At 32.8% G+C, this 27520-nt stretch overlaps 2 protein-coding genes across 21 annotated transcripts in view; one reads left to right on the forward strand and one right to left on the reverse strand.

The window, feature by feature from the left end:
• The window catches only part of SLF1 (SMC5-SMC6 complex localization factor 1), a 69630-nt gene extending 52985 nt beyond the window's left edge, over positions 1-16645 (forward strand). For all 4 annotated transcript variants that reach the window (XM_019929697.3, XM_019929695.3, XM_019929698.3 and 1 more), the window contains exons 15-21: positions 943-1090; positions 7473-7618; positions 8579-8742; positions 9528-9661; positions 11574-11666; positions 12074-12256; positions 14802-16645. In XM_019929697.3, coding sequence (XP_019785256.1) covers positions 943-1090; positions 7473-7618; positions 8579-8742; positions 9528-9661; positions 11574-11666; positions 12074-12256; positions 14802-15283 — 1350 coding nt within the window. In that variant the 3' untranslated portion in view covers positions 15284-16645. The remainder of the gene's footprint in view (positions 1-942; positions 1091-7472; positions 7619-8578; positions 8743-9527; positions 9662-11573; positions 11667-12073; positions 12257-14801) is intronic.
• An 8336-nt stretch (positions 16646-24981) lies between these two features.
• MCTP1 (multiple C2 and transmembrane domain containing 1) overlaps positions 24982-27520 on the reverse strand; it is a 534125-nt gene continuing 531586 nt past the window's right edge. For 11 of the 17 annotated variants that reach the window (XM_073802311.1, XM_073802316.1, XM_019929685.3 and 8 more), the window contains one exon: positions 24982-27013. In XM_073802311.1, the coding sequence (XP_073658412.1) occupies positions 26942-27013 (72 nt within the window). In that variant the 3' untranslated portion in view covers positions 24982-26941. The remainder of the gene's footprint in view (positions 27014-27520) is intronic. The other 6 variants (XM_073802301.1, XM_073802300.1, XM_073802302.1 and 3 more) reach the window with 1 other exon arrangement.

Here is a 27520-nt window from a genome sequence, read left to right on the forward strand (position 1 = left end):
TCTCCCCAACTGTTAATTTAGTGATTTTTTTCACACATCCAACACGCCTAGACAACAAATACCAAAAATACAGGAATTTCAACTAGTTTTAATGTCATTGTGGAAAAGTGTTTATGTTTAAATCAAAGGTGTTTAAAAATATTATTTTCACACCTCTTCATCTTCATAGTTTATGGATTAGAAAGATATTTTTAAACACAGTGTGAAGCATGCTTATTGTAAGTAAGGTTTGTGTGCCTTGCTGTATTTCTTACAGTAGTTTAATATCGTTAATATATAAATGATGATATAAAAGAATATGTATACTTTTAAAACTGATATCTATATCTCTAAGTTAGGTAATGGTATATGATATAATTTAATAATTAAAATTTGATGAGCCGATTTTTTTTATTTTTTACAACAAAGTACAGTCTTGCTTGTTAAAGCTTGTATGCATTGTGTTTTTCAAGTCTTTTTCTGGCGAATGCCATTTAGGGAAATGTAAAGGTTAATTTTGTACATAAACAGTAGGAGTGGCTAAATCTCTTTTTATGTAGTCATATATTCTTGTTAACAGAAATCCACAGAAGCCAAGTACTTCCTCATTGTTTTAATGGAATTATTGCCTGACTAAAGCACTTGACACCACTGGATAAAGTTATCTTAAAAGATTGTTACAAGCTATCCATATATAAGTCCTGGAAAATTTGTTTTATTAACTGTTTTGTCATACAGATACAGATTTAGATGTAGATATAGATCAGGGGAGGAAGGAGGGAAGGAAGGAGATGGAGAGAATGGAAAGAGGGAATTAGTTTGCTAGGTTTCTTAAGAATACCTTTTGGCATTAGCATACCCTGTTTTTTTAAATAGCTATGTTTTGCCTCAACAAGTATTCAAAATAATAGAAATAATACATTTCAGTATGTTTTAGTGATATTTTTCCAATCTCAATGTTAGGTCTTCAAACATGAACTAGCTTACTTGTTGACTGGAATTCTTGGAGCAGCAATAGATTATTGGATTGTCCTTGGTCTTAAGATGGGTAGAAACGTGATGCGACACATGTCTGATGACTTAGGAAGTTACGTTTCCCTTTCATGTGATGGTAAGTGTGTCTATGTTACATGAGCCTTCTTCCCCACACATATCATTTATTATTCAAAAATAGTATTTTGATGCTTTCATAAAAATTTAATATAGCATGGAAAATAGTACATGGAAATAACTTATTATATATTTATATATAATGTTATTAATGTTTTCCTTAATCCTACAACAAAATATTAAAATTAAGCCGTTCTGTGAAAGTAAATATTTAGACAAATTTAAAACCAGTTTATTCTCTTTTCATTGAAGAGATAGATTTGCTTTTTAATGTTTGGTGTTTTAGAATCTCACATGGTAGAAACTATTTTCAGTACCTTTAATACTTCTAATTGTTCACCTAGAAAGCATTATCTGTCTGTAATGTTGTCTGCGCCCTATGAACAGTTTCCAGGTCTCTTCCTGCATAAATACTTAACAGTATTAAAAAATGAAAATCTTTGGATCAGAATACTTACTATGTTATAAAGCCACTTGGATTAACTTGAGCTATATCACTGGCTAAAACATTTTCCCCATGTACCTGTTGCTGTGTAATTTTTCTTATTATAACAAAAAGCTGCCATATTTCTTTTCCATTGAGTCTGACGATCTAACAAATTAGCATGGATGAAGCAAATAAAAGTAATACATATGTATAATTTTCTCACTCTTCCTCCTCCCCGCATTATCTAATTTTAAAGTTTCCTCTAAAGTAATAGGAATATTACTTAAGCAATATGATGACAGAACTCATCTTCACATGCTTACCTTATGAAAGGTTCTACCTAACTCTTTTGGGTCTCCAGGCTTCTATAAGATTTTATGTGTACATTCTTTTTTTTTAATATAGTTGATGTACAATATTATGTTTCAGGTGTACTACATGATTTGACATTTTCATACATTAGGAAATGATCACCACAATACGTCTAGTAACCATCTGTCCACATACAAAGTTATTACAGTGTTATTAACGTTTATGTTCATTCTTACACTTCAAAGCCAGTTTTGGGCCCTATGAACCATTTCCTTCTTCCCTGCCTTCTTTTCTTTCCTTCCTTTCTAAATTTCTAAAATGAACATATTTTAAAGTAAGTGAACTTCTGTGCCTCTCAAATATAAAAGATGATTTTTATATACTTAAAACTATTTTAGACTGCTAAGTAAGTATTCTGTTTTGTTACACATGTGTTTCGTTGCATCTTGGTTTTATATAAAAGAAAAAGTTCTTGAATATGCTGTCAATCACTTTAATACTTTGAAGAGAGATTCTAGAATAGAAATCCAGGCTCTAACTGGGTTCAGGATTTATTCGATGATGCCCTCTGCAAAGAGAGGTCTCTTTTTATACTACTGAAGTTAGAAGATTTTTATCTAAAGCATTTTATCTTCTTTTTTTCCTCTTTCTTTTTCATTGAGCTGAGGGGTGATTACTGTTCCTTTTGTGAAGTAGCTGTCCTTTGTTGCATGACTTTTTAACATTTCTTAGCTCAAATTCAATCTTCCTTCAGAACCCTTTCTTTTCATTTCTTTCCCACCATTCCTACTAGATCTTTTTTTTTTTTTCTTTTTTTCCATTTTAGAAACAGCAGAATTCTGGCATTATTTGCTAGCATGGGAACTAAACATTCAGCTAAAAGGATTCCCTGTTTTCATTCCATAATGAAACTTCTTTGAGTTTGGGGACCCCAGGATAGAATTAGCAGTGCCTTTACAGACTATCAGTGTATTTATATGTGTTGTTTCCAGTGTGTATTGGTTACCTCTAGGGAAATATAACTTATCTTAGCCAAATGCATGAAATAATGCGCCTTGTGATAACAAGGTTCTACATGTTATGCATCAGCTTTAATGCTTTCTTTGCTCATAATCGAATGTCCCTTCACTTTAAAGCAAGGCATTGTTATCCACTGTTACTCTCAGTTTCCACAAGTTTAAACTCAACAAATTTGAGCCTGTGACTGACTTAAGCTGACTGACTTTAATGTTACCATTGTAATCCTGTCGACAGACTGATTACTTTGCTCTCAATATGTTTGATCACTAATATTTAAAACTACAAGAGATTTAAACTATATCCCCATTTGAACTGTGTGTTTAAGCCTTTCCTTTCTCTTCTCAAGGTACCACACAATTGGTTTCTTAGACTTCCAATTAAACCATAGAAAGGCAGTTTTAAAAATTCAACATACATATCTAAAAATGGTTCAAATTAATCTTCCTAAATTTTTGTTAGTACATCTTGATTTTTAGCCTTTGTCAAGAGATAGAAATCAAGTGAATAGTTTATCCTTAAGAGAGCAGTAGCTTTTCTACAGCTAATATGCAAAGTTAAACTGTATAATACAGAGCTTGTAGAATAATACACTCATCCCTACAAGTGAACCAGGTGTTCTAATAATGTCCTTTTGGTCAATATTTTGCTCTTTTGATAGAGAACCATTTCTTTTTCTCTGTAGATACTCCGTAGTTTGTATGTTTGTTTGTTTGACCATGTCTTTGTATTATTCTTCAGCTCAGTTAAACTATTATTTGCTTTTTCTAAGTCATTAGTAAAGATTTTATAATTTGGCTGTTATATAGCTTCCAGTTGAAGATACTGGTCCATCTTTCTCATTTATGACAAACGATGTTTTGTTTTTTTTCTAGTCCAAAAGTATAAAATACATACTATGGTACTACTCAGATTCAGATCTATTGAATTAATTTTAGTTTAGTAAAATTGTTGTTAGTTGTTAATTGTTTTGTAGAAAATTATGGCAGAAGATATTTCAGTAGATAAGTAAAATTCTTTCTTCTTTCCATCAGAGCTCATCCAGCAGTCCCACATAGATGCCATTCTCTCTTGTTCCGAAACACTTTGAACAGAAAGAGTTTCCTTATATCCCTTTCTATATTTTAGCATCAAGATCTGAAATTTCTTTTTTGTGCCTAATTGAAATTCCTGATGTATTGGCTTAAACTAGGGTTGACAAACTGTTTTTGATAAAATATAAGATAGTAAATATTTTTGGCTTTTCAGCTCTACCATCTCTGTCCCAACCACTCAACTCTACTCTTAAGAAAGCAGTGATACATAGTACATAAATCAACATGGCTGTGTTCCAGTAAAACTTTATTCATAAAAATAGGCAGCAAGACATAGTTTGTCAATCCTTAACTTCAGTTTATTTCTTCTCCTGTTTTCACTGGGAAGAAAACATGTCATCAGAAGTTACTATAATATTTTTCACATCTTTAGAGAACTTTAATAAAGCTTCCTTTGCCTTTCTCAGGCTACGTCATTATCTTTTCCTGAGAGTTTTTCCAAACCTTTATTGGCTTTTTTTTTTACTCTCTATTTTAATCCCTCTCCATGCTTCAGACCTTTTCCAAAAATATACATTTTTATAATTTGACTAATCATCTCAATCAAAATGTTTCTGTTGCCTGCATTTGTTCAACAGATTTTTATTGGCATTCTACCAGGCATTGAGGTAAACACTTCATATACAGTGGAAGAGGGAAACAAAATATGATCCTTGCCTTTTTGGAGCTTTCGGTGGGAGAGGCAGACTGTAATTAAGTTAATGTAAATACATCATTTTAAAGTGCTAAGTGCTCCAAATAAGAAAAACTAAGTGTTGAGCTGGATAAACTTATTTTATGTAGAGTGGTCATGGAGAGCAAAACCTGAAGGATAAGTAGGAGTTTGGCAGAGTCAGGGAAGTGTATTCCATTCAGAAGACACAACATTTACTAAAACTCGGAGATAGGAAAGAGTTGGGCCTGTTTGAAATCTTTTGATGCCTGGCTGATGACGAGCAGAAGGGAGAAGAGTGGCCACAGTAAAGCCAAAAAAGTAATAGAGGAGCTTGAGTAGGAACTTCCAAGCCCTATTTAGGGGTTAGAAACCATTTTTCAAAGGGAGTGGCATGATCTAAGTAACTTTTTTAAAGATCATCCTGGCTTGGCTCTCCAGTTATTGCTATCTGCCAGTCATTCATTCATTTATCTATTAAGTACTAAATGTTTATTCTGTGCAAGCTACTAACCTACTAGCTGTGAGGGCAATAAAAATGATCCTGCCATTGAAGGTCTTAAAGTCCAGGGGTTAAGTTTCTTTCTTTTTTTTTTTTTTTTTTGTTTAACTTTTTATTTTATGTTGGAGTCCAGTTGAGTAACAATGTTGTATTAGTTTCAGGTGTACAGCAAAGTGATTCAGTTTTACATGTACATGTATCTATTCTTTTTCAAATTCTTTTCCCATTTAGGTTGTTACCTAATATTGATCATAGTTCCCTGTGCTATACACTAGGTCCTTGCTGGTTATTCATTTTAAATAGAGCAGTGTGTACATGTCAGTCAGGGGTTAAGTTTCTTAAGTTCTCTTGTTCATCTCTTATTGATCATTCCCTTCAAGTGTGTGTTACCTGGTCATATGTGGATCCATTATAGTTTGTATTTGCTATTTCTTTAAAGCTACCAAATGTTATTTCTAGGTGAATAACTCCATTTAGAAGTTCCACTGTGGGATCGTTGCTTTTGAACTGTACAGTACAAGTTATTTCTGCTTTGCTTTTGCCTCTGCTTAGAGTTGATACGTAAGATCAGTTGGTTGTAGTAAAGTCTGTGATGATAGATGTGCTTTTTTTTAATGTGTATAACTAGAGATTTAATATTGGAAAGATCTTTTGCTGCTCATCCTTCAGTTCATTGCTTTCATAGTTTCAGATAATACTAGCAGCCTAGTAGGTTGTAAGTAGTCCGTTGTAACAAAAAGTTGTAAATAACTCCTTTCTTGTTTCCAGTTCTTATAAATTATATCTCTGAGGCCATATTTGGACAGGATTGTTTGAATTCAGCAACCATATGTCTGTGTGGGGCTAGGTGGATCTATTTAACATCTGACTGGAGCCATTTGCCCATATGGCAGTCTGCCACAAGCAAGAACCTCAGATCTCTTTAGTCCAGGCAGTTTCTTTCTGAGCCTGGCCACTGTTTATGTTTGGGGCCAGATAATTCTTTATTGTGAGGGGCTGTCCTGTGAACTGTGAATTGTAGGACAGTTGGTAGCATGCCTGGCCTTTGCCTACTACGTTGCCAGTATATTTCTCTCCCCAGTTGTGACAACCACAAATTGCCAAATGTTCCCAGGGGCAAAATTCCTCCTTAAACTGTTGTTCTTCTCCACACCCCACCCCCATCCCACCCCAACTCTCCTTCCCTCATTGAAAGTCAGGCAAGGACTGCAAGGACACCAGAGGCCCTAGCCTTTCGGGAAGGCATCTGAGAAGGACAGGATTTCACTGGATGTCTGCGAAGTCTGCTCAGCCAAGGGAAGTCAGCTCCTGAGTAGAGACTTCAAATTTTAAGCTTTATATTGCTATTAAGTTTATTATTCTGTCCAATTTTTAAAATGTATATTGACCTGTTATGTTATTTTGCTAACTTTATTGACTTTTTCTAATTCTTTATTCTTCCATTATTTGTAGTTAATTTTAATCTGCCTTATTGTATATCAACTTTTTTCATCCTGTTTTGCTTAATTTTAGCTTTTTTAGTATCCTATTGATTGATTATTCTTTACCATTCCAGTGTATTATCCATGCTATTACTTAAGCAGAGAGTATTAATAGAGAATTCATAACATTAAATTTACAAGGGAAATAGTCACTTCAGTCCTTTATCACTTTCAATTCATGTATATATTTGTGTATTTCCATATTATTGGAGAACTTGAGGATTTTAGAATGAAGAGATTTGAGACTCTTGGTGTTTTTGTTGTTTGTTTGTTTTGTCATTTAAAATTATACTCCTCTCCCGCACTTGGTATAGTACAGTGGGTGCAGACTTCTAAGGAAATTCTTATGCATTCTCTTGTCTTACCTTATCCCTCTTCTTTACCTTTCCTCCTTCTCTGCAGTGATAGGATTCATGGATGTTGTCGGGGGAAAAATGTCTTCCTATCAGCTCAAGACTAATCAGTGCAAATTAAATACATGTGTGCCCATTTAAAAACCAAGTACCAGTTTTCCAAAGACACAGCCCTATTGTGGGAAGAGATCTTTAACATTAATTGGAAAGTATAGTGATAAAAGTCCATGTCTGTCTATCTATTCATATATCATCTATCCATTCATGTATGTATATATACGTATATGTAAAATTTCAAGCCTTTTATTTAAAATAATAAAAAGTAGTGATTGTTTCAAATGTGAGAACATGTGCCATAAGAATTTCTCTTGAAGGGCAAGGAATAGGAATATTATCTATTTTTTGTGGTTTAAAATTATGTGGGTGAATCTTACTGGTATAGGAATCATCATCTGAATGAATAAAGTCCATGAAAGAAATTGTCTGTAGAAAGAAATTTTATAAGGTGTAGCAATAACTATATTTACTTCTCTTGTTTTCTACAGACTTTTCTTCACAGGAATTAGAGATTTTTATTTGTTCCTTTTCCTCTTCCTGGCTTCAAATGTTTGTTGCAGAGGCAGTCTTTAAAAAGTTGTGTTTACAGAGTTCCATTAGTATTTCTTCTGAGCCACTCTCTCTTCAGAAAATGGTAAGCACCACTCTATTTTAGTTCTTTTAATTTTTAAGAAGTAAGTTTATAAATTCTATTTTTAAATATTCTTAGTTATTCTAATAATTGGACAGAGCATATTAATCATAAATCTTTCAAACATATAAGCAGGTCGTTTTCTTCCTCAAAATGGAATAATTAGTGAATAGAAATTTTAATTACTTGAGAGTAATGAAGAATTGGTAACAGAAAAATTATACAGGAATCTTTATATCACTTGCCACAGTATGTAAGATTATTATTTTGGAAAGACCTTGATCCAGAAACATTCTACATAGTATTTAATGGTATTTAAAAAGCAAAATTTGCAAATGATGCCAAAGGTTATTCCAGTTATCCTATGTATATACACATATAAACTTGATTTGATCCAAGGTTTTCCAGTTTTATCTTGGCTATCTTTAGCTATTATTGATATCTAATATCTCCATCAGTTTCTTCAACAAATGAGAAATATGCTTGTTAATAATTGGTCAGATTGGGCAAATAACGTTTGCAACAATCCTTGTCTTCAGTGACTTTTGCGCTCCTCATTCTGTTTATTCCAGACTTCTTTTCTGTTGAAGGAAGACATTACCAAAATGGAAATGACAAAATACCAGTTGTACTTAAACCATAAATACTAAAAATAGGCTAATTATAACAAGTTGGGCATAAGATTCATCAAAAGAACTTTCCTAAATGAGTGTCAAATTTGAATTCAAAAAAACAATTATTTTGAAGAAGTCATTTTTCTTGTGTATGTCATATTGACTTAATGACATGGAACTAGCAGCTTTCTTAATATTTTAGCATGTTCATATGAGATAGGGTGGCAACCATAGTGATGAAACCAAGAAATTATAACTAAATTTAATGGTGAAATGAATCAAGTATTTTCATTTTACTGTTTCCAGGTTTTTGTAGTTGAGAAAACAATATAATATTATTTTGCAACAGGTATATTCCTATTTGCCAGCTTTGGGGAAAACTGGTGTGCATGGGACTGGAAAAATGCAGATACCAAAGAAAATAGGACAGCGGCCTTGCTTTGAATCTCAGAGGGCTTTAATTATGCTGAATGGTGCTAAACAGAAACAAGTGGAAGGGCTGCCAGAGTTACCGTAAGTGATGCTTATATACCAGCTATGCTTTGTTTTCGAGTACAGCTCTTCTTCTTAGGCATTTCTTGAACTGTATCTTTATCTGAGATGTTGTCTGAATTATACTGATAGCAGAAAACTCAGTTTTATACCTATAAATGCACATGATCAACATTTTCACTTTCTTTAATTCAAGGTACACACTTTCTATTAAGTCTTTTTCAAAAGAAATAAAACTCTTCATCAAATTATTGTTCCACACAATTTTTGCCTTGTGATTTTTAAAGTACTACTTGTATATAATATAGATGGGATTTCAGAATGCATCGCCATGTGAGATACTCTGAGTTGTTACAATAGCTTTCCCCAAATGAGAAACCTCCTCTAAAAGTATGCTATATAAAATTCAGAAAACCTGAAATCTTTTTAGGAAGAAGAGGATAGGATTAGAATATGAACATAAGAATAGGGAGTAGGGGCCTGCATTTTGATCGTAGCAGTTTGCTTTAGTCTCTCTGCCAAATATGGTTTACTTGGTCTCGTCTGCTTTACTGGACATTCAATATTCATAAACTTTTTGGTGGGCTGTTGGGGGGTGCAAGGGTAATAAAATGAAAATTAATGCATAAAATTTGTTTCTGTACAGTTGAAATAAATATAAAAATAGAAAGCAGTAAAGATTTGAATGAATAAGGGGGTTTAAATTAAAAGAAGGCTAGATTTTTTTTTTTTTAACTCACCATATAATTTGTGCTTCTACGCCTTGGTGAAAAACAAGCTTTCATTATGTCTTACTTTCTTTTCAGAGAGCTGAATCTTGCTAAATGTTCCTCATCATTAAAAAGATTGAAAAAGAAGTCAGAAGGAGAATTGTCGTGTTCCAAGGAGAATTGCCCCTCTTTGGTTACAAAGATAAATTTTCACAAGACTAATTTAAAAGGTATTCCAAGTATCTAAATTAATTTATGCTAGGAACTTTTCGTGGTTATAGTCAGTATTTGCAGGTTTTACACACTGGCCCTGATGAATGCTTGAACTTAAATATTGGACTAGGTCCAGGAAATACCTTCCTGGAGAGCATATTATTTTTGTGAACTGGCATTTATACCAAAAAAAAAAAAACGTGTTTAATACCTGGTGTAATAGAGTATTCCTCCCTTCTTTTCTCCACCTGCCTTTTCAAATATTAAACACTGTGTAACTCATGTTGAGCTCATTCCAGACTTGCCTGCCTTACTTTTCTATTCCACCTCAACCTGTGCTGCTTAGGATCAGTGTCTTGTGATTTGAAAGTATAATTCAGTCTTCATCTCTTTCAGTCCTAGACGTTTTGTGAACAAAGAATGAGAAGTAGGCTATGTTACATAGCTGTGTTAAGCATATGGACTCTTTTCTTCCAGGCATTGAGCCCAGACTATGAAATGTGCTTGGCTTTTGGTTCTAACTATACTGGAACCTAAGTACCTAAAGGGATGGAGTAACAAGAATAGCGTTGTAATAATTCACTCCGGCACTTCTTTTACTTAGGTACCCCTTAACTCAAAATTATAAATTACTACCAAGAGTCTGTATCTGGCCAAAGTAAATTGCCAAGTCTCTTGTTTATGAGCTATATCGTGTTTTTAATACAAATATTATCATTATGGCACCAAGCTTTCATCATCTTTCAACATGAGATGAGTTCATAATAGCATATCACAAATTCAAAATAACTGCCCGTTTGGCTCAAAATATGAAAAATGTATTAAATGTGAACTCAGATATTAACGTCACAAAACTGTGTCCTTTTTCTTTGTTTATTGTGTCAGAAAGTAAAATGAATATGAATGGCTTTAAGCTGAACAGCAGAAGGAACTGGAGGGAGGAAGAGAATTGAGAAATAGTAGAGAAAAACTTCGAAAGCTTTTCAATGCTTGTTAAAGAAATGTTTTGGTAGAAGTTACAGAGATAATCTGTAAAACTGAACACTGGAAAAATGTGCTACTTAGTATTTTATAGCAAGAAAGTTTGATTCAATATGTATTTCATTTGTTTTCAAAGCAGTTATTATGTTTTTTTAAATTCCCCTTACATCAAATTATCACTTACATCTTATTAATCTTGCTTACAGCAGAGAGGGGTGTAGTCAATTTTAGGCAGCAGGCACTAACTGCACCCCTCCTAGAAAAGACTTTGCCATTCTATTTGTCATTCTTGTTCAGCTTTAAATGGTACTAGGGATTTTTTTCGTGTGTGTGCATGTGCGTGTGCGTGTGTGTGTGTTTATATTAAGATTCCCCCATTTCTCCTTCTCTGTGCTGCTGTAGCCAAGCCAGACAGCCTATTGAGAAGCAGCAAACCATCTGTTAATGGATTTGAAGTTCTGAATTACACTTGAGTGTGTAGAGGCACTCATGCTTAGCCAGAAACATTCATTTGAATTAAGCTATAAATGCTGTATAAAAAAGAGCCATACATTTAACGTAGGTTCATGAATAAATTTAAGAGAGGGCAATTGCACTTTAAACTTTTATTGCTGCAAAACCCAGTATATTTGGTGTTCTCTGATCATTTGAGGGTTATATAGCAGGATTGAAACTTCAAACCTTGAACTAGGGGGAGACAATGCCTATATTAAACCTTTAGTAGAATTTCATTGCTGAATTGCTGATAGAACAGAGAGGCTCTATGGATTGGTGGGGTTCCCTCCCCCCTCTTTTTTTTAATGTGAGAGATGTTTAAACCAGTCAAAAGGAAAACTCAATAAATAATTTTCTGGCATGGGGCCAGATCTCCTAGTTCATGCCCTTTGATTATTTTCTTTAGTTGATATCTTGTCTTCTCTGGAATAATCTATTAATTTTTTATGGCAGGAGAAACAGCCCTCCATAGGGCTTGCATAAATAACCAAGTGGAGAAATTGATTCTTCTTCTCTCTATGCCAGGAATAGACATCAATGTTAAAGGTAAGTTCTAAATCTTTGTTGTCTAATTCAATGTCTTAATATTTGTGATATTAAATAGTTTAATTTCAACATTAAGAAAAATCATTTAAGTATATTTACCTAACATATCTTTAAAGTATTGCTAGTAGCAAAACCAAGAAATTCATCACATATTGATGTATAATAGTGCACAACCATTTTTTGACATCTATATTTTGATCAGATCCCAACATCAATATTTTAAAATAGTTTTTAATTTATTTTTTACAATTAGAAATATGATTACACCCTAGGCATTTTTATCAAAGAGTTCTATTTGTATATGAGGCACTTGGAAAGTCACACTGAGAAGGGAAGTAAAATATCAATACTTCACTACCAAAGTCCTACTTTTGCCGTTTTAAAATTTGCCTTGATTTCTAATTTAGACAATGCTGGCTGGACGCCTTTGCATGAAGCCTGTAACTATGGCAACACAGTATGTGTCCAGGAAATTTTGCAACGTTGTCCAGAGGTAGATCTGCTCACTCAAGTGGACGGGGTGACTCCTTTGCATGATGCACTGTCAAACGGACATGTAGAAATTGGCAAGCTGCTACTCCAGCATGGGGGTGAGTGCATTTATGCTAAACGGGTTATGATAAATTATCCAGTTTTTTGATGAATCCCTCAGAGGTAGAAAGTATTTTATATTTTAAGCTCTATAAGGAAAGATGCCTTTATTACATTTTAATGAAAAAGTAAAGATGAAAAGTCTGCTAGAATGTAAGCACCTTTTATTTACTGAGGATAAAAACCTTTTCATAAAATGTATTTATTTATTGTATTATTAAGCCTTTTTACCTTTGTTATGAGAGTGTATTTTGAATTGAGTGTGTTGGTTTTTACTATTAATCCTTTTACTTAAAGTGTGTAATGTCTGTAAACCAGCCATTTCTGAAAGCTTATTAATAAATGGATGTAAATGTTCAATTGTGAGTACTTGGGTTTTTCATTCTTGTTTCATTTCCTATATATAACTGCTAACGATTATTCTTTTCTTTAATTAGTCTTTTCTTTATAGACTACAAAAAAGACATCCTAGAATAATATCTTTTCTTCATTCACATTTTGTAGTCAATAAGTTAAGTAGGAGGACTTCCAAATGATAATAACTGTTGTGTAGAGGGTATGTGATGGAAGTAACTTGAGCTTAATATTCATCTACTGCTTTTTCTGCTGATTTCTTACCTGATCTCTGCTTTCAGAACCCTTTTTTCCACCCCCTAACTCAGTGATATTCTTCTTATATCTGAACTGAATAATATAAATTTTATATCAAAGTGTTCAAAACTAATTTGCGTTTTAAAAGGAAAAACAAAGTGATGACTAGCTTATAATACACAAAGATTTGTATAAATTTCCTATTACTTTTATTTGTACTAAAAATACTGTTGTACTATTTATCCAGTCATTAAAGCTATTTGATTCTGCATGAAAATAAACAGCATATTTTCCTTAGCTATCTCTTTACTATATATCTATATCTATCTGTCATCTATCTGAGGAAGGCTCTATATCATGGTAGTTTAACATGTTTGGTTATTTATAGTCTTCTCCTGCCCCCTAAAGGCCTTAGTGTGTCTGTTTTACTTATACCATTTCATAATCGATGTATTTTTCAGTTTTTATACTTTTTTTAGTATTATATGTTTACAAAACCATACTGTTATATCTCCTAAGTGTTTTAGTTTTCTACTTAACTATGTATGTGACATTCCAAGCCAATATTTGGCTTTGCTTCAATTGGTCTAAGTGATGTAAAAGCCATTATTGTATTAAGGTATTAAGTCCAACTTTTCAGAAGAAGAAGGCATTATACTAACCAATGTGAATTGTTTTAGGACCTCTGGTGAAGAATAGTAAATTGATGAGTTCTTTGTCCCAAGAGAGGAAATCTACTTGTATTTGCATTTATCAAGGTCCTTCAGCAATCATACAGATTTCTCTTCGCCTTAGGTATAATCTGAGTTTGGACCTGTCAAATGGTTTGACACCATCATTGTAGAAACTATATTATCTCTTCATTGTGAGTCGCTCAGTATTGAGAGCAATAATTTAAATTATGTTTCTAAAACCTTTGTTTACTTTTGGTATCTTGTGTTCATAATTTTGTTGTATTTTCTCTTTTAAACAGGAATAACTTGAAACATTTTTTTTGAAATATCAACATAATGAAAACAGATCTAATTTTGATTTAGAATGTTTTCCGTAAATTATACATTAATCGTATGTCATTACTGGTTGATCTTTTACATTAATTACATTTTATATCTAGGCCACTACATGTGTCTCATCAGATTCATCATTAAGAGTTTTAGCAGCTATGATCTGTAATCTCTGACAATAAGATCTGTGTTGTATGGTAGAATCTTCTGATTATGTCTGCTAGTACTCAAACTTTTATATCCCTTGTAACATTTTTATGGCAAAGTACATAAATAATTATAGGACTTGACTGGCAGAGGTGCGAAGTACTCCTGTACTTTGCTGTGTGACCAAATACTGAGTCATTGTTATTTTGCCCCTCTCATATCATCCTTAACTACCCAGGGGATAAACTGTATATTCAAAACTTTCTTAGTAGATGGTTAGATGGGTGTAGCTAGAGCAAGGATAATGAAAAACGTGTTCTGTGTCTGGGCAAAGTTTTGCAGTCTGCACTGCTACCATTGCCTATTAGCAATGGAAGGGGTCAGTACTTTTTCCGCTTGGTGATATTATGAAATACCTTTAAGGCTCTTATACAGAATTTAAGATAAATGTATTTTTTTTAAATTTTCTCCAGGAACACTGATATTCTTATTTGAAGATGGCAACTTATAAAGTTTTATCAAAGTTTTTTTTTTTAATTTATAACCATATATGTTATTTATTGAACTAAGGCATGTGCTTTTAGGCAAACCTGATTAGGCAATTGACTAGATTATTTTTTTCTAATGCACCTTTATTAGTTAGTATATAGAACCAGTTAATTATGTCAATATGAATTACTACAAAATATGACTGTAAAGTGAGCCCTGGATGCTTTGGGGAAAAAAGGAGAGAGAAAATGGCTGTTACACTGCCAAAATAAGAATGTTTAACTCTTAACGTTTTGCATGTTCTTTTTCACAGGCCCAGTGCTTCTGCAGCAGAGGAACTCTAAGGGGGAATTGCCCTTGGATTATGTGGTATCATCTCAAGTCAAGGAAGAACTATTTGCTATCACAAAAATAGAAGATACAGTGGAGAACTTTCATGCACAAGCAGAGAAACATTTTTACCACCAGCAACTTGAATTTGGCTCATTTTTACTTAGTAGGATGTTGCTAAATTTTTGTTCAGTTTTTGGTTTGTCTTCAGAGCTCTTCTTAGCTTTCAGAGGATTAACTCATCTAAATGACCTGCTTATAGTTTGTCAGAATTATAAGGAAACCACTAGTGCTCGTACTGACTGGTTATTGGATCTTTATGCTAGAAATATAAAGACATTGCAGAAACTCCCAAATATTCTTAAGGAACTCCCTGAGAATTTAAAAGCGTGTCCTGGAGTACACACTGAGGCCTTATTGGTGACATTGGAAATGATGTGTCGGTCGGTCACTGAGTTTTCATGATGATAACAGAAAATATGGGTCAGCTTTCTAAACCTGCTCAGCTTGCTTTGTCATTTATTATGGACTTCATAGCTTATAAACAATAAATAATTTCATTTATTTATTGACAGAATTTGCAGCCTTGCTAAATCTTTAAAGCACTTAAAGAACTTATCCAAAGCATAGTATAGGCTTCTTTTTCCAGTGTGTAGGACTTAACTCAAAAGTAAAAAATAGTTTTGTTTGATACACATTGCATTTATTAGTCTTTATTATTTTTTGTTCTAAAAGTATTATTTATTTATATTGTACATGTAAAATTTTTTAATTTAAATATTTTTTCAAATCAAAATGTAATGTCCTCTCTTCTAGGTGTTCTGGGTCTTAGCATCATGGCAAGAATATTCATGCAAATGTGCACCTATAAACATGTAGCTCCCTGTTTCTTCTCTGTAGGCTGTTGGAATAAAATACTCAGTTTTACGTGTTTCTAAAATAAACATTTCAAAATTCACAATAATATATTCTTTTGGTTTTTAAATTTAGTAAATGTGCTAATAGTTTGATCCCTTGATCTATTTTATTTTAGCAGTTCCTATAGAAAGTGTATTTCTACTCCATGTAACCACTGTTCTGTAAGTGAAAACATTTTGCTTCATAATGTTTTATTAAATATTAAGATTATAAATGGCAACAAAGTAAAGAATTTGAGATTATCTAAAATCTTAATGTACAGTATGTATTTACACATTTCAATTTGCAGTTTTTCCTAATAGTAATTTGTAGTAAAACTAAAAGAAAGGATATGGATAATAATTACTTTTGAAACTGGAGTTGCTTTACTAGTGGGAATAAGTTACATTGTGATACAGCTGGAAAAGAAACATTAGAACTTCCATTTCGATTTTATGTAACTTAAGTGATGATCTGACAGCAATTAATCTGCTAAAGAAGTACACTTTAGTTTTATTTTGGAAATAGATCTTTTAGCAGGATACAAATGCTGAGAGTCTTATTACTGGGTTTACAGTCTAAACTAAAAATTGCTACATTACTTTATCAGCTCTGAATAAAAGTCAAGTTTTTTTCCTACATTTTTAAATCAGTAATTTTTACACATACTGTAAGAAGTATTAGCTGTTTCTAGTTAGCCTTCAAATGTGACATCATACAACTCTCTTTTGATGTTTATTGTTAGTTGCCAAAATATCAGAGAAAACATGACTAAGGAACGTTATAATGCTCATAGAGAGTAAAGTGCTTCCCCAGATGATGTGTAGGAACATTTTTATTCCAAAGAGTAGCCACTTTACATCACTTGTGAAGGCATGTGGAATAACACTTGCTTGGTAAACTAATAAAAACATAGACTTTGACATCAAACAGACATAGTTTCAAATCCTTGTGTAATTTCTTACTAACTGAATTACAAAGCAGGTTTCTTTCTAGCTTTGGTTTTCTTACCTGTCAAGTGGAAATAACACCAGGTATCTTGGTCATGATAGAATTAAGTTATTAGCCATTCACCCTATATGGCACTTAATAAATGTTACTTCCTTTTGCATTCTTAACTCCTCTTTTTAGTTATAACGAATTATTTAGATAGTAATTTCTTAAGTTGCTAATAATTCTAAGTTAATGAGATAATTAACTGCTAAGAAAAAGTAGATAATTAACTGCTAAGAAAAAGTAGTTTTCTAAATTAAATGTTCGCAAGAAATATTCATTTAGTTGCAATTAGTATTAATAATTCATAACTGTTCTGTCTGCCAATTTCTACAAGCCATGCTGACATGAAATATTAAACACTCAAATGCCATTGAAGTCTCTACCTCAAGAAGGTGTCATTGCAGTTTATACTTCTTCAAAAGTATAACTTGGCAAACAGATTACTGCTTTGTGGCCTAGTTAAAAATACCAATAAATATATATGAATTTAAACCTGCAATAAGAAACTTTATTTCCCATATTACTTATGTTTTATTTTAGAAAACATAATAATTGCCTCAAATTTATTTTAGATGTAGAGAAAGGGGAAATTTTAATAGATAAAATTCATAGACTTTCTGACCCCTGGCATTTTAGCTGTAGGCATCTCAAAGTTGCAGCCACTGAAGAGAAGCGAAGGCTGAGTAATGCTATTTATCATTGTACTCTGCCAGATTTCATATCATAGTTCAATGGAGTTGTTTTTTTTTTTAAAAAAGAAAAAAGAAAAAAAGGCCTATGAAAGCCCTTATTACAATAGAAAATAAAGCTTGGAAGGAGATTTCTGAGCTGTTAAGATTCAGCTTTCTCTATGCGTAATCCCCACAAACATTTGGAATATAAAAGATTTTAGAATGTTTCCTGGCAGCTTTTTAGGAAGGGTCTCTATGAAGTTTTCGAGCTTACTAGTTCTTAATTTCCCTACACATAATAAAGTGGTCCAAGTATATACAATTTTTGTCATTTCATTAAGTCCAAGATAACCAGAAAAACATTTGTCCTCATATAAATTAAATGCTAAATTAATCAGTGTTTTGAATTCATCGTTTCTTGAACACCTATTATGTACCAGGTGGTATGCTTGACAGGGGCTGACTACAGTAAAAGAGGAAAATCTTACATTCTAGGAAGGTAAGTCTAGTTTTATTGTCTTCTGTATAGGCTGTTGAAGAAAATTAATTTCAGTTTGGGTGTTTCTTAAATTTACAGTAATAATTGGTGTTCTCGTTTCATTTTAAATGTGAAGGGTTTGATAGTTTAATCATTTGATCAGTGTGACTAGCAGTTTTAGAGTGAATAGAGTGTGGTGTGTGCTTTTGCAATCTTAGTGAACCCCAGTACTCATTCCTAGATAAATGCATTAATGCTAGGATCCTTTATATAAACACTAGGAAATGTTTGCCATTTTTGCTTATTCTGTTATAGAAAGTTAAATTAATACCTTCACAGGAGAAAATTTTTGATGGAATGTGCAATCCATATGCATTTACACACCTTTCCAGTTAAGTGATGAACTTGATGAGAGCCTGTCACTGTTGCCCCTTAATCAGTAGAAAGGGGTCATTTTTGAGTGACATGAGGCACTCTTTCCCTCAGGCGTTTATCACGTAGCTTCCACACCAGTCGCACCTCTTGCTGACGTGGAGCTTGCAAAATTCAGAATGATAATTGTTTTTATAACAAATGTGGATTGAGTTAGGTCAGTGATGGCATTTTTGGAATTACGCTGTGCCTGGTGATGTCAAAACTGAAGACATGGAATAGTTAACTATTTCTTATAAATCAAATTATGTTATCAAAAAATTCACCTTGTAGGTTAAGATGAATTATGGTAGGATGATGTACTTTGGTGGTTATTTGCTCTGATACAGAATCAGAGATTATTAGACTATAAGTTAATTAGAAAAGGTTGTGGTATTGTTTTTTTAGGTTTTAAGCATACATCTTTTAGAGTACTGCAAATCGCACTAAAAGAAGACCTTTTCAGAGGAAACAAACAAGATAGTTTTAACATTATTGATTGTTAGACAGTCAAAAAAGTTTTCTCTCTTAAGTAAATGCTAATCTTTGAGAACATCCAAAATGTTATACTTTAACTCATGCTTCCCAGTTTATGAAAGTACCAAGCAACTTTCTTTCTTAGACACATGAATTTACGTGAATTGCTGGGGGTGGGGAACATTATATTAAATTATTTTTAAAAGGACATTTTCCAATCACAAATCCAAGTGATTAACTTTTTATCACAGAGGAATTTGCTAATTAGTACTTTTGTGTTAATCAAAATTACATTTTGTATTTATATTTGATGTACAAAATATTTTCTAATATTTTATGTATTTGAATTCATTACCATATGGTTTGGGTTTTGTTTGTTTTTTGGTGTAGGCATATAGTTCAAATACACTTACACTATATATTTTTGTAATCTTGAAATATAACCCTTAGCACTAGACACAAGTGATTGATTTTTTTTGTAATATTGTATTTGTACTGTTGAATATATATATATTTTTTTCTTTTTTAGAACAAATATAGTGAATTCTGTTTTTAAACTACTTGCTGAATTAAGATCCAACAGTATTAAATCAACAAAGTGTAACCAGTGATTAGTTATATAAAAATAATATTCCTAATAAGATAAGTATATAATGTTATTTTTATATATTTAATTTGTAATATGTAGTATTACCCTTAACATAGACCAAAAAAATTAAGTTCCTTATTCAAGCATCTATAAAGAGCTGTCTCCAGTTAAAGATGAAACATTTTCTCCAAATTTTTGTCTTTTTACTGTGGTCCCCAAATCTTTTCAGACAGTTGAACCCAGATTTGGTAAATCTAATCCTCTTCCTTTCAAAAGTATCTAAATTAGATCAAGTGAACATTAATGCATAATGGGTGTTAAACATTAATAGAGAATGACTACGTTGGAATGTATGATTTATTTCTACCAAAGAGTGGAATTTTTTAAAAATGTGCTTAGCACTTCCAGCAGGTAAATTGCACTGAACTGAAAGTCTGGAATCCAGCTTTGAATTTACACCTATTATACTATCATTTATCTTAATAAGAGATGAACTAAAATTTCCAATGATTTTCCATTCTTCTGTCCTCAGATGAAATAGTCATGTTGAAAAAATCATTAATCTTAAAGTGGTGACAGATAAAAAGAATTTAGTTTGTTGTCAGTACTTCTCAACTTAAAGGTTAGGTCAGCCATGGTTTATGTCATGACACTGATAAATTTTTCTAATGACCAGAATGGTTTGATTTGTAATAGCTTTTTGTTTTGGTTTTAAGGAATATATATCTTGGTTATCTGACTTCATCCTGAAGATGCATTTTTTTCTACTTTGCATTGTTTCTATTTTATAACAGAGACAAAATTATAGAGCAATAAGTAATATGTGGTGTTAAAATATGCATTTTAAAGAGCTTTCCATGAAAACTTAAAAGCAGAATTGTAAAGATGAAAACTTGGCAAAGGGATGAGGGAAAATGGTTCGGAATCATTGTGGTTTAAAGAGGGTAAAGATTTCTAGATGCTGTTTAATATACTGAGGAGGTAGTGAAGGTATAAAATCAGAAAAATGGCAGACAGATCTCCTCATCTCAGGAACAAACTGTCTTTGAAAATTTTGAACAATGTTCAGTAAACCAAGGGTCAAGATAAGTGTTTGGTGGAAGATTCTTTTAGTTAAAATTCACTCAAAATAAAGAATAAAAATACCAGTTTTAATGGTATCAGAAATAGGCTATTTCGACTAGTGATATTCAGTCCTTTCTTAAAAGTGATGCAAATCTAGATTTCTCATTTCTTGTTTTCCCATGATTTTAGTTCTTTTACTCTTTTTTTCAAAATACTTTTAAGTTCATACTCAGTCATGTTATTGGAGGAAATAGACTTAAAGAGAGGTTGAAAGCCATTTATAAAAAGGGGTTGAACTTGTTGCCTTAATTCCTTTTTCCTGGATTAATTTTAGTCCTTTTTAAAAAATAGAAACTATTTAAATGTAATTAAAAATTATTTTATCTAAGTAAAATTACAGAGGGGAAAAGATTGTAAGCAAATCCATTGCTAATAGTGGTGTATTTCTGATAGAATTTTGAATATTTGTTTTTCACTTCTCCAAGTTTCTCTGCAACATGATTTATATTTGTGTATAACACCAGTAGCCAATTTATTTTTTAAAGTAATGCTCCTAATATAAATAAGAATCAGTTTTGAAATTTTTCTAAAGTTGTCTTATTTAAACTGGCATCTACTGGACTTTTTAAAATATAAAGTGCATTTTTAAAATATGCCATTTTTCTTCAAGGTAAGGATGTAATTAAGCCTAGTATCATCTAATGCAGATCTCAAATAATACTCTTGGACTATATGCCCTTCCTTTGAAAGTAAATCTGGCTTATTTTACTGATACGCTGCTTCTGTCTTCTGTTTAAGCCTCTTCAAAGCAGTGCCCTACCATATTGGGCGGGGTCATTACTGTTTAGTAGGATTCCTAAATTGCTAAAGTTTAAACTTCATGTAGACACCTTGTGGAGTCATGATACCATATCTTCACTATTAGCCTTTTCTGATTTTAGAAGCTTTCAGGGAACCTGAAGAATTACTTGTTCTGATTTTTTTTTTTTTTTCCAGATTCAACACCCCAAATCAGGGAGAAACTGTAAGATTAAATGATGACTACATTTATCAAAGGCTGTATCTTAAATTCCTTTAAAGGAAGTTCACTACTGTGTGATTCAATTGAGAATTGTTTTCTTTTATTATAATACACCTGGAAAAAATTCCCTTCTAAATATTACTATTTACAGCATTAATTCACATGTAAGCAGTCAGTCGTCTACTGAGAGAATTCTGAGCGAAAGTGTCTTGCCACTGTTGTCCAGAGCATATTATTTTGCACCTCTTCTGTGAAGGTGAGGAAAATGGCTTCTTGTAAGTTACTGTTTTAAGTAATACAATTCAAAATACAATATTTTAACAATTGTTTTATATAAATACATTGGATACCTACATCATAACTACAGTACACTGGTGAGTATCACATCACTGTGTCTTTTTGGGTAGATTTCTCACTTGCTTGTCAGTGTTGTTGTCAGTCACTGAGAAATCCAAGTACATGTGTGTTCTTTGTATTAGCATCATAGTGCCAGAAGAATGGATGGTGTGTACCTGGTAACCCACCCTATAAGAGTTAGTATGCCTGATTCTTGGTTAAATTATCAAATGCTGGATGTTTCATGATATCCCCCCAAAAGTTTTTATCTATTATATCTGAAAATGCTTTTTTTCATCCTACAGGGAAATTTAAAAGGTAATGTTCAGCAACTTCAAATAAGACCGAATACTACATTGATCTGTTTTAAAACTACTTCTAAAAACGTACATAGTATTTTACTTTTCTGGGTGGGTTACCATGTGCTTCAGAGACCTTCCTACGGTTTGCTAGGTCTCTGTGTTAGTGAAATCTGAACTTTGTAAGAGTTCCAGGACAAAGGGAAGGGGTAGGTATACCATTGTGTAAGGTTGCAGAGTTTATTAGTTCTTGACATCAATAAATTGTTTTCCATGGTTTCAATATTACAAGTTATACACAGATTTTGACTTGTAATTGTTATAATCAGTACTGTAGGAAAAATGTTTTGCGGAAATAATGTAGAGTTTAGTTTTAAGGTTTCCAGTATTCTGAGTAGCTTTATTAAAAGAACATCTCTGAACTTGGGACAGATCTTGGCATCTCCTTCCCCCTCACCTCTCTGCTGTTGTCCAGCTGTCTTTGTAATTACTCTTGACTGTTGTCTCAGATGTGTCTTCAGTCATCAAGAGACAATTAAAAGTGGTTGGGGCCAGGGGCGCACCTTTCTCTATGCAGTTAGCATTTCCTAACTTACCATTTGAACTCTGGCAAAATAAAATGCCTCATGTTGACTCGTGTCATTTTGAAGCTTGTCTTTGACCAAAATGGGGAACTAAGCTTATATTACCATCTTGCCTCACTAGTAGCAGTAACAACCTCACTCAGCCAGGTCTCCTCAGATGCATTTATTTATTCCCGAGAAAATGAGAGGTGGTTTGTAGGTTCGCTCATTGACTCTCAGGTTGGTCATTCCTTTTCTCTTTTTGAAAGACCATTGAAGAATCTACAGCAGGGGAGAATTACGTTGCAATTTTAGTTTTGCTACAAACTGAAAAAAACTTTGGCACAGCTACTTACCTATTTCTGTTTTTCTTAATACAAATAGAGCTTTCAGCTTAATCTAGTAACACCATTAATTGAGTAGAGCAGAAGAGCAGTGCCATTTCGTTACCGTTTTTTAAAATGGAGTCATATAATTTTTCAGTGACGTTTGGAGACAAAACCATCATATACATTAAAAAAAAAAAAAAACCTGTCTACAAAAATACTGCTTGTGCATGCAACAGAACACTTTTTTTGTTGTTACCAGTTCAGAATGCGAAGGAATAGCCCAATAAACTGAAACTCATTTGAAACCAATTTGAATTATTTGATTCATCTCCCCTGACCTTTTTTGGTTTTTGGTTCTTAACCCCAGATCCCTTTGGAAAAGCACAGATAGAAACATTAAATTCCTGCAAACCTTTCACAGTGTTGTTAGTTTCTATAGCATATGACCCATTTTGGACATTTAAGGGTTTTTATCTGCATAATATTCTTACATGATGAGAAATTTTCCTTGGTATTTCTTAAATCTCAGCGATTCAGCTGGAATAAGTCATGATGTGACTGCCACTGTACAAATGTAGAAACTGAGGCAAAAGAGGTAACAGTTTCACCAGAAAAAAAGGATGTTTTATATTTTTTTCTTTCAGTGAGTTACACCAGTCATCCTGGGAAGGAGAATTATAATCCAAAGGAATGACACTATTGTAAGTATTCTTTTCATTATTTTTTATGTGGTTTTAATTCATACTTGACCAAGCAATTAGAAAAGGCTGATTCTAGACACACTAATCAAACAAATGAATAGGCATCTGTACACAAATACACACACACACTCACGCTTGACATTTAAAGCCCCAGAATTTAAGCATTAATTTAATAATAAACAGGCTTTTGCAAGAAGTATAATGGTGGCTCTCTTTACTTGCATTTCTGGAACAGCAACTGCCTTTTATATTTTGATTTGTTTTTAATGCTGATTACAAAACTCAAAAATAAACATTTAGGTATATTTAACTAGTGTATAAACTGAAATTAAAGCCTTTGAATAAGACCTGTTAATACAGAAGTAGATTCCTTTCAGCATTTAGAGACATTTGGATATTGAGATCAAAATGGGAATATGGTCCCTGGATAAGAGAACTTACTACTAAATTTTTCTTCACTTCTAAATAACACAATAAAATTCTATAAAAGATACTTTCAGAAACATCAATTAAAATTTGCTCTTACTATACTTTAACTCCAGATTTGATTTTAATATGCTATCATTGGTTTGACCATTGCCTATGACAGGGCAAGTCATATAGTTGGTACTCAATAAATATATCACAGAGCAAAGTTACTTAAAGAATCTTTCGATTCAGATTATCCTAGTGTATAGAATGATTCAAAATTAATTTGGAATCCAGACAGCACCTATCAATTTGAGTCTGTGGAACCAGCACCAAAATAAACAAGAACTACCATGTTCTTTTTATAAATGGAAATAGTTTTAAATATGCATTTCTTATAAATTACCACAATTAGTGGCAATAATAGTAGTTTGGATAATGAATGACCTTCAGTGAATTTACTCAGTAAAGGATATTGAGGAATATATTTCATAGTTCATATGACTACTGTATATAGCAGTCCAAATAGGTGTTAGAGTGACTTCCAGTCTCTTAAGATATCTTAAAATATTTATGTGTTTACAAACCTCTCAGAAACAAATTAAGTTAAGCAGCTTTCAAAAGGCAAAATCTTGCCTTCGTGAGAAGGAGAAAGAACTGGTTAAAGTTCTATTATTCAGTCTCTTGTTTTCAGTCTGTGAGTGCAGTAGTTTGTAAAAGCAATGAAGCTTCCCCTGAATATCACTTTCATGCCTCAAGATAGTTCTTACTTCTCTAGGAGTGTCACTGGATACTCACCCCTGCAAGGTGCTGCGTTTTATACAGCACGCAAGGTTTCAGGGAAAGCCTTTTTTCTTCCAAACCAAACCTGGGTTTCTTTAAGTAAAATATTATTTATATGAGACCAAAAAAAAAGTACTGATTATTTTTAGAAAAGATTATTTTTTTATTTAATGCAGTGAATAGTCAACCTTACCATTGAACTAAACATCTGAAATTTGATGGCATGAAACAGAAATTAGTCATCTGTTAATGGTTGCTATCCACTAGGTACATCGGAGGTGTTAGAATATCAGGCTTGTAGACATTTGAGTAGACAATGTCAGCACAGAACACAAATCTCACACAAAGTATAATCAAAAGTTATTTCAAACAAATTATTCCATCAGTAAACTTCTCGTAGCAACATCAACTTCATGAAGTTTTACGTCTGTCTTAAACGATGATGGTATGCGGATGTAAGCATGTCATTATAAACATGATGCGCTAAATAGAGCATATTGAGGTCAAAGCCTTTCTGTAGAAAGGGAATTTAATTGACATTCTTTCAAGCATAGTGTATAAACAGATCAAAATAGTTTTATCATAAGAAACAGTATTCAACAACATAGCTTTAAAATAAAAATACTTTAAAATCAACTTTGATGAGATTAAATTTATTTTTAAAGAATCTTCCTATAGAGTGAAATATATATTTCTCGCTTCTGGCTTTTCTACATTTTTCCAGCATGACCCCCCACCTTCACCCTATCCCAGTCCATTGTTAATAAAGTAGTGCAAAACACTGCAGCAATTTCAACCAAGCTTAGTCCCCTACCAAGTCAGGGAAGTAAGACATTCTCACCAGATTCTCTCTCTCTAGAGGTATACTCCCTTGATATACCAGGAAGTTAGGTACAAAAACTACATGAGAGTCGGGAATGCAATTTTTAAGTATAGATGCTATGGTAAGTAGTGAAACATTTTCAAAGGCAAACCCCCTCCCCATAAGCAGTTTATTTTACAAAATAGGTTTTCATGCATTCATATTTTCAAGAATGATTTTATTTTCTATAAATGAATGTAATGAAACACTGGCATATCACTTAGCACACTGCATTCTCCTCTATGTTAAAATTCACACTAATAACAAAAATCATAATATGCATATTAAAGCAGTTCAGTAACCTAATAAGAAAGTAGATACATTTTTTTTTCTGTGAGAACACTTGAGTATTAAATATTTTTAGATGCACAGAGGCATAATCTGACACCAAAAGCAATGTGGATTTAATTTGCTAGATTTTTGACAACTGAACTGGGTTGCTAATTTGCTAATTTGGCACAAATTAATAGTGATTGATTGGTATAAAAATCCTTATAGGCAATCATCATTTATAAACCTGGCAGTATTTTTTTGTGTAGTCCTGTAGAGATTTTAAGGTTTTAGATGGAATGATAGAAGATTCGGAAATTTTCTTTGTAGGATTTCAGTGTGTGGAAGATTCTCTTGAGGAGGTGAATATACCTTCACTCATTAGCTTAAAGTCAGCCTAGTCATATCTAAATAATTTGCACAGGAATGAATATCAGGATCCGAATCTATGTTAAGTTGTAATGCATCTGTTCCATTATTTAGGTTCTGGGATCCCTCCTCCCTTTTGAAATGTATAAAACATAGAAAACCGTAATGGATTACTTTTTAGATAAAAAATAGTCACATTAAAAAAAAACTTTAAAATCAAATTGACATTTACATTTTATGTAGATTTAATCAGAGCACAGCTGAGCATTTAATATTCTAGTTCTTACACTTGTAATTAGAGAAATGTGTATCTCCCAATGTTACCATTCTTACATTTGTTGTTCCAATGTGTTATATTATTATCCACAGCTAACAAGGCTTTCACGCAGCAATAGCTAAACCTTTATCAAATTGATTCTGTACAATGGAAGTATATTTTCAAAGACATATGCCTTTGTACACTATTTACAAATTCTCTCAATCACGGTAAAATGGCAAAATAAATAAAAAACAGAAAGAAAGGAAATGCGGCTCAGGCTGAAGGCTTTTCCTTTTATCTTCCCAAACAGATGCTGGTCTCCTCAGTGCTGGGAGCTGGCTAGCCAAGATTGTTTTTCTTCCTTTTACATGGGCTATGGGAAGGATCTGGTTTCAGTTCTTGGTATTGCACCTGTTTAAACAGAGTTCAGAGAAAGGCTGGTCAGGTGGCCACTTTCTGGCAAAGGAAGGAAAAGCAAAGGAATTGAGAGGAGACTATGCTTGGGGAAAAAGAAAGTGCTCGCTCTGGAAGCTGTATGCGATCTGCAGCTGGGATGCAGAAAAGGGAAATCTTGCCAGAATCTACATGAGAGCCCTGATGTGAACTTTGGTAACAGGCTGAGGTCTCTATTGCCTATACCCAAGTAACATTAAAAGCAGAACCATCTCCATCTATTTTGAAGGGCCGAATAATGGTTCTCTATAATTATTTACTGTGTGCTTGTTTAATATAAGCTTCATCTCCATCCAGCCCACTCTCATGTCTGATACCAAATCAAAAACTCAGCTGAAACAAAGGAAAAAGGTATTGCTGCAACCCAGCTTCAATAGTTTGATAAAAACATTTCTCATTTTACTCTGAAAATATTTAATGATCAATGGGCATTAATTAACCTCCAAGGCTTTCAAAGGATTGAGA

This window comes from Tursiops truncatus, chromosome 3, assembly GCF_011762595.2.
Source record: "Tursiops truncatus isolate mTurTru1 chromosome 3, mTurTru1.mat.Y, whole genome shotgun sequence".
In the NCBI taxonomy this organism is placed as follows: Eukaryota; Metazoa; Chordata; class Mammalia; order Artiodactyla; family Delphinidae; genus Tursiops; species Tursiops truncatus.